Source organism: Scatophagus argus, chromosome 4, assembly GCF_020382885.2.
Source record: "Scatophagus argus isolate fScaArg1 chromosome 4, fScaArg1.pri, whole genome shotgun sequence".
Lineage (NCBI taxonomy): Eukaryota > Metazoa > Chordata > Actinopteri > Scatophagidae > Scatophagus > Scatophagus argus.
This window is the reverse complement of record NC_058496.1, coordinates 11,922,183-11,929,517: the sequence shown is the minus strand read 5'-3', so window position 1 is coordinate 11,929,517 and position 7,335 is coordinate 11,922,183. Positions and strand designations below refer to the sequence as shown.

At 40.1% G+C, this 7,335-nt stretch overlaps 1 protein-coding gene across 1 annotated transcript; it reads right to left on the bottom strand.

Annotated features, from left to right (window-relative positions):
* Nucleotides 1-644: 644 nt before the first annotated feature.
* On the bottom strand, nucleotides 645-6,804 carry creb3l3l (cAMP responsive element binding protein 3-like 3 like). Its single transcript, XM_046387743.1, has 10 exons — nucleotides 6,674-6,804; nucleotides 5,202-5,342; nucleotides 4,506-4,890; nucleotides 4,228-4,325; nucleotides 3,935-4,027; nucleotides 3,506-3,612; nucleotides 2,888-2,956; nucleotides 2,718-2,802; nucleotides 2,501-2,594; nucleotides 645-2,241 (listed from the first exon to the last, which is right to left on the bottom strand). Exons 2-10 carry the CDS (start codon nucleotides 5,340-5,342, stop codon nucleotides 1,865-1,867), a joined length of 1,449 nt encoding a protein of 482 aa, XP_046243699.1. The 5' UTR covers nucleotides 6,674-6,804; the 3' UTR covers nucleotides 645-1,864.
* Between the last annotated feature and the right edge of the window lie 531 nt (nucleotides 6,805-7,335).

The window sequence follows — 7,335 nt, the reverse complement described above, 5'->3', positions numbered from 1 at the left end:
TGAGTCACCAGCCAGTCCCTGTATGTTGTTATTCCCCGACAGCTGGGGTTACTTGTCAAGTCAGGTAAATATTGTTTGCCAGCCACGGCGCAAGAATGTGTCCAGTAAATATGACCTGAAGATGCCCACCCTCTCCAGAAGATCCTCAAAATATCCTTTATTATTCACACATGTAAATTCACATTATTTACATAAATGAGTGTAAATGCACTCTGTGATAAAGTCTGACAACATTACCGTTATATCTGGAAGCTTTTGTGGCTTTTACAGCTCTGAAAGCAGTTGTTTGGCAAAGAGGACAGGGGAAACCCCACACTGGCTGTGAAAATCCCAATGGAAGATAAATTGGTAACAGTCTTCCTACATGACCCCAAGAGAAGTACACAATTTCTAAAAAAAAAAAAAAAATGTAGTTGTTAGAAGCTTTGGTAAATAGTTCCAGACTGTTTGTCCCAGAAGTCCTACAGGAGCACCATTTTGTCATTGTAGGACAGTTAAAGAAGACCGTCTTGAATGAACAAAGATTATGAAAACGGAGAAGGGTTATTTTAAACAAAATTAAATCCAATGTAGATATTGTATTGTCAACGGCCTCAAGTTGAAAAATTGATTCCTCTATTCCTTTGTGAAACAAAACCAAGTCATTCTGATTTTATAAAAAGTTTATTATTATAGAGGTCCAGACATGTCTTATACATAATGAGTTCAACTGTACAGAAGAGCATACAATCATTAAAGCGTATTTACATTCCCTTCTTGCACTATGTCGTCCGTCAGTGCATTTGTTCAACACGATCAACATTTAAATTCTCATTGACTGTTGATTATAACAAAACGCAGTTCCAATACCATTTAGATCTCATTTACTACTACCAGTAACATAAAAAATACACAAAAAAAACAAAACAAAAATGCATCACTGACAAAACAGGTCATTACATTTTTGGTTACATTTTCCTGTAACACGATTTACTGAGCAAATATATCAAACCCCTTACTCTGTGCACACATGAGCTGTCCATTGAAGTCATAGTTGGAGTTGGAGATTAAGGGGTAGACAGTGGCTGATTAACAATGACCGACTGTGTTTTGTTCTATATTTTTTGCAGACTTTTTTTTCTTGCCTTACTGTACAAAGTAAAAACAAAGCATTCCAAAATTAAAAAGAAGGATGGACACCCTTGTTACAAGGGAATTACTGACAAACTTTACAAGTCTTCTAAATGGCCAAATGTCCTGCAATGGCTCAAGCGTTACGGTGGTCAACCACTTTGTTCAAGCTTTATGAGAAACAAGCAGACTATCTTCTACGATGCAATGGATGTTTCTGGCTAGTTTGCTATAGACTACTTTTTCACAATAATTTACTGGGGGGGGATTAACGTAACACAATTCATTCCCTAGAATTTGCCGATAAACAATAATGCAATTAAGTAATACTTCCCCTGAAGTAATTTACTGCCGTTACAAATTTTCCTGTAGTGGTGCCCACAGATTTGCAAAATTTGGTCATTAGCTCCATGAGAGCCCTCAGTGCTAAATAGCATCCATCTTCCAGCAGTGCAAGCATATTTATTATCAGTGTCCCATTTATCAGGTAGTTTGCACTGCTAAGATATGGAAATCTTTCTTTGTCCACTGGAACAAGAAAATAAGAACAAAGTGCAAATAAAGTAATAATAGTAGTACCTCAGGGGGTAGTAGTACATCAGAGGGCTGTTGGGGGGGACAGAAAGACTGATCATATATCTTGATAATTACTGGAATCATCCCTTCCTCCTCATGTAAGCTTAAGCTTCCCTCTGCTAGCTAAAACATTAAGAATATGGCTCCCTCTGCTGGTTGTATTGTCAACATCTTCCTACTACATCTCATCTGAGCGGTGCTGTTGCAATATGACAGACGGAGGGTTCCGGTCTATCCAGTTATCCTTGGATCCTGTGACCTCATATGCCACAGCGGACGCTTCCTGTAAGGGCCCAGCTGGCCCCGGTGTCATCTCCTTAGGCTGAGTGGGACTGGGGAAGTCCGCCGAGGAGTTGCTGTTGACTCCAGTTTCCGAGTCAGGCTGCTCCACCCTCTGGTAGTCGGGGGTGTGATTCTTCTGACCACTGGCGAAGATGGCTTCAGTGTTATCCAGCTTTGCTTGGGGCACTAACACAATCTCGTCCTCGTCAGACTCAAGGTAGGAGACGGCATCAGCGCTTTCTAGCGGCACAGAGCGCAAGGTCCGGGAAATGACTGCAATAATGAACAAATAGTGAAAGCTAAGCAACAAAGCCACACTGCTGGACAAGAAATTCATGAAATATGACAACAGCAGAAATAAAATAAATAAAACAGCACTGCATTAGCGGTCAGAGAAGCTTTTCACTTGGACATCTATTAAGGTGATGAGATGCAGTTGGCTATAACAAGTCAAACTTTTATGAACTATACAAAGAACCTAAAGTAAGTGTATCAAACAGATATGGTTTGGCAAGGTTGACAGGTAACTTACTAGAGGAAGGTGTGTAGAGCTCCTTCTGTTCTGCGTTTCTGCCAAATGGATTGACTGACGGGAAGATGATGAGACAGAAAGAGAGCAGGAACACCTGGAGGACAAAGCCAAAGAGTGAGTGATGGAAAAAAAAAAATACTGCTGCGTGACACAGAACTTGACACCTGATAGGAGAAATATAATCAGGAGAGAATAAGATGTTTGTCAACAAATTTACCATAACACAAGTGCTGGTTGTGCTGGCCTTCATGGTGGACATCTTCACCATAGCCTGCAGTTTCCTCAGCTGCTCTATCAAAGATCTGTAAGAATCAAGAGGACAGATTTCCAGTAAGTGATGTCAACTTATCACATATTAATGCAGAAGCAATATCTGAAAGTTCTTACATGTTCTGTTTCTGAAGCATTTGGACTTTCTTCTGTAGCTCCAGGTTGTGTGCAGTACAGATGGCAACCCTGTGGTAGAGATGAACTTAGTAATTATCATCTTTATCCATCCACATGGTGGGAAATTTCAACATTTGGGCTGTGTGAAATTACAACATTTCCAACATTCGCAGAGTTACGCAGCTGGACTATGATTGATTTTTCTGGGCCTACCAATAAAACCCTTTCCAGACACAAAAATATTTGTTAGCTTATCCATGCCACCAGCATAATGCCTACAGAAGTATGGCTTTCAAATCACACTGTCACTGAATATTTACAGACGAACTGACAGCACGCAGCGCAGCAGGATCCAGTCCCAACTTCACAAAGTATGCCATGCTTCAAAACTACTCCTCCTGTAAATAGTCAAGCTAACAGCATGTAAATGCTGAGTGTATTTTACTAATTGTGCTCTTGGATGAAGCCAGCTTGAGTTTAGTTTTGGCTACTCTACCCCGTCAACCACTGCAGAGTCGTATAAAGAAAGACTGCTATCTCACAAACAGATGTAGAGATGTCTGTATCTCTCTTCAAGAATTTAACAGATGGAATTCATTCTCGACCTCTTCATCTCACCTGTTTTCCAGTCCATCAACATACACCTTCTTCTTCTTGCGGCTCTCCTGAGCAGACTGCTTGTTGCGAATCTTCCTCCTGATCCTCTTCAGTGTCCTCTCCTCTGCCTGTTAAACAAAGAGGAGGCTTTCACCAGACGATCTGCGCATAACAGCCCACAGTAGCTTTGCCGCAGAAAAATCAAACAGAAAATCAATTTGAATATTCATCAAGCAAGATCAGGGCTTTAACAAAAACATTCCCATATGGCTAAACAATAAAATCATTACACTGTTTAGGATTTCTGTACAATAATTGCAACAAAAACGAACAACAAAAGTTCTGATGTACCTCTGATTATGCTCATTATAACATAAACATCATCAAGAACTGGAAGCTCCTGACAAAATCATCAATCAAAGTAAATAAACATTTTTCATCAACAAATACCTTTGTGAGAGGCATGTGTGTGGGGATAGTTGCTCCCTCTTTTGACAAAAGCCGCTTCTCCTCCTCAGTGAGGACAATCTCTTTGAACTGGAACTGGAGGAAGAAAAGAAAAAGATGTTTATTCACCTGCCGCATTTGTGATTGCACAGTGAAACATAAACTGGATACGCAGCTCGCCAGTCATATCACAAACATATGAGGTATACCAAACCGAAACTTTCAGTCTTCTTCAAGCAAACTCTTCAGGTTAACCAAGGAAACAAGCAAATGTGTGAAAAAAGAAAACTACTGACCTGGTTGGTTTTGTTGGGTTCAGTTGAATCTTCGATTGCCAAAGTGCAGGGCAGCTCTGTCGTGATGTCCTCTTCCATTGCCTCACTCACCAAGTCATCTAACACAAGAGGAAGACATCTCAAATGAACTTAATCTGCAGTTCTTATCTGCTAGAGAATTAAGTGCGCCTCATTTCATTATGTCCTTTCCACAAAATGTCCACTACAACCATGGGTTTTCCATGGATTTAAGGCTATAAAAGTCACAAAAAAGCAAAGAATTCTTGGATTACACATACCCAGGTCAATGAAGACATCTGTATCTGGCTTCTCTGCCCTCACACTCTGCAGGACATCCATGTCTTGGCCTCTGCTCTGCAGCAGAGAGTAGCAGTGATCAGCCTGGACTGTTAAAGCCTCCAGGCTCTCTGTCTGCACCTCTTCGGGGGGCAGGGCAAGGTCAGAGTGCACCGGACTGGGCTGGGAGTAACTGGGACTGTCACTGTCACTGCCCTGGGGACTCGGGCATCCCAGAAGGTTGTGGTTTCCAACCCCAGTGCTGCTGTCGTCAGATATACCACTGTCGCTGCCCATAGGAGAACGAGAGGGACAGATAGCCTCCATGTTGTCCTCACCCTCTAACAGGCTGGACAGAAAATCTTCAGTATCCATGCCTGTCAGCATCTGGGAGAAAAAAAAACCTGTGTTATAAAAAGAATTAACATATAGCAGTGAAGTAATTCGGCTCATGTGTTTTAAGCTGCTCTGTGGTGTTGAAATTATTGTGTCCTAACCCTGAACATTTACCACTGCGCTTAGTTAATCAACCCAATTTCAAGCAAAAGCAACATCAAGATTACATAAACTCTGAAAATAGTAGCAGGATTCTGACCGTTCTCATTCAAAAATAAAGGCAACAATATGGTTGAATATTGTCTTCAATAGAAATGTTAACAACAACAGTTTAAATTTATTTTCTGTGAATGAAGTCTTACATCCTGTTCGGACAGCCAGGATTCGATGAGGCCATTCTCATCAGGAAAGAGGGGCCGAGTAGACCCATCCTCTTCACAGTGGAACAGCAACCCTAACAGGTCTGCTCCCTCCATGTCAGGAAGGTCATCAGTGAATGACATCTGTAGCAACAACACAGCATTCACATTAAGCTTAATATATGTTAGCAATGTTATCGACAATATGGTGCTTTTATGATATTCTTTGTGCAAAACAAAATCCCCCCCAGGATAAATGTGATTTATTTTCTAAGACATTTATTTGGCTAAATAGATAAATGGTTGTTGATGCTTGTTTCTGCCTTTTCTCTAATATCCTTGGATTCTGCACTGTCTATTAAACAAAACAAGCAATTAAAAAGACTTTCTGAGGTTGTGATGAAAAGTCATAGTTTCAAAAATCACACCCAGAAAAACCTTTACATTTTACTTAGAGCTGCAATGATTAGTCGACTAATCAAATTGCTGAAAGAAAAATAAATAAATAAAGAACAGCCTTTAGGTTTTGAATGTTCGAATTTAACATTTTGGGATTCTCAAAACTATGATGAGCATTTCTGACAATTCTGCGGCATTTCATAAACTAAATGATCAATAGTGAAAATAATTGGCAGATTAATGAAAAATGAAAATAACTGCTAGCTGCTAACTGCTACTGGCAGAATTTCCATTTTTCAACATCATTACTGTTCGTGATCGTCAGCACAGAGATGAAAAGTAAACACTACTAGTGGTTCCGAGCAGCCTGCATAAACACACTAAAGTAACCTCCATGTGTAGACTGCAAATGCACGTAATGACTGTTTTGACTAAAAAGGAGTTTAATGACCTCGATAGCCACAATTTTTAGGGTGGGGCTTAAAGTACAACAGACAGTACGTCTCCATCAATGGGACAATACCACGTTTACTTAAGAGCCATGTGAACAGCTTCACATTGCATCATTGCATCATCACCCATCATGACCTCACCTTATACTGGACCCCGCCCCCACATGTCTTTGTCACGAGATCAGGACACAGTATCAAGTGTCAAAACAAATACGATGTTTAGTCCGCATTAAATGTCAGGAAAGGACCATTTCTGCAATGCACTGTGTGTGGAGGTGAAAAGAAAAAAAACAAAAAACACTGATGCAGCCCGGATGCCCGTAGGCTTTGCTGTCTGGCACAATGAAGAGTATTGTCTTGTAGCATCTAATTGACCTAGTTAACGTTGCATTGAACGCATAGGAGCAATATGATTCATGAGCACTTAATTTAAATCCTGCATCATATACTCCAATGACGGACAGAAAGAAATGTCCTCACGGCTAATAAAGAGCAACATCGATGAGCCATTGTTCGCTTACTCATCTTCTCACTGTTTATAAAGCCAAGAAGGCGTGGTCCCTAGTGACATTAAACACACTGGCAAACATTAAACACAGTTAATGTCGACATTAATTTTCTTACCTTTCAATGGCAGGAGACAAAATACCATTCGAGTGAGTGCGTCCGGGTGCCTTTGGGTTTTTCTACTCTCAGCGTTTCTTCACTGCTAGCCCGTCAACCGTCACAGCACTTCCTCCCGAAACCACCTTCCAACAAGGCAAAAATTGCGTCATCACGTAAAGGCGGATATGAGTACGTAGCCGCCATAGGTGCTTCTGGGAAATGTAGTACATTACCATACTTACTTCCATTCATGATGTTTTCTGCACACACATATGTGGCAGCTGTATAATAAGCAACTTACAACATGAAACGAACTTGATTTTAAATAGTTATCAGTATCATTTTTAATATGATTAAAAAAAATACCCCATAACTGTGTTAAGTGTTGTTATGTACCACACCGGCATACTGGAGTCTGTATTATACTATAACAATATTTTGCTGAGTATATATAATAAAAAAGCAAAATGCTAAGCAATTACAGAGTGCAAGTGAATTATCCTTTAGAGTTTCTTTAGCGTAAATGCTCTACTGAACACATTAAAGGTTTTCATTTAAAAAAATCAAATCAAAAAATTTTAACAGTATTTGTTCAGAATATTTGTATAATGTATTGATTCAAAGTGTTTGATTAGGCTTGTTTCACCCATAGCATCATTTGCCTGCTAATATCAGTGGAT

What these genes read in the sequence shown, in the direction of transcription:
- creb3l3l (XM_046387743.1), bottom strand. Translation starts at nt 5,342, where the DNA reads ATGTCATTCACTGATGACCTTCCTGACATGGAGGGAGCAGACCTGTTA. An exon ending in AGATGTCTTCATTGACCTGG is followed by an intron (nt 4,326 to 4,505) that starts GTATGTGTAATC and finishes CTCTTGTGTTAG; the next exon opens with ATGACTTGGTGAGTGAGGCA. An exon ending in GTTGATGGACTGGAAAACAG is followed by an intron (nt 2,957 to 3,505) that starts GTGAGATGAAGA and finishes TCTCTACCACAG; the next exon opens with GGTTGCCATCTGTACTGCAC.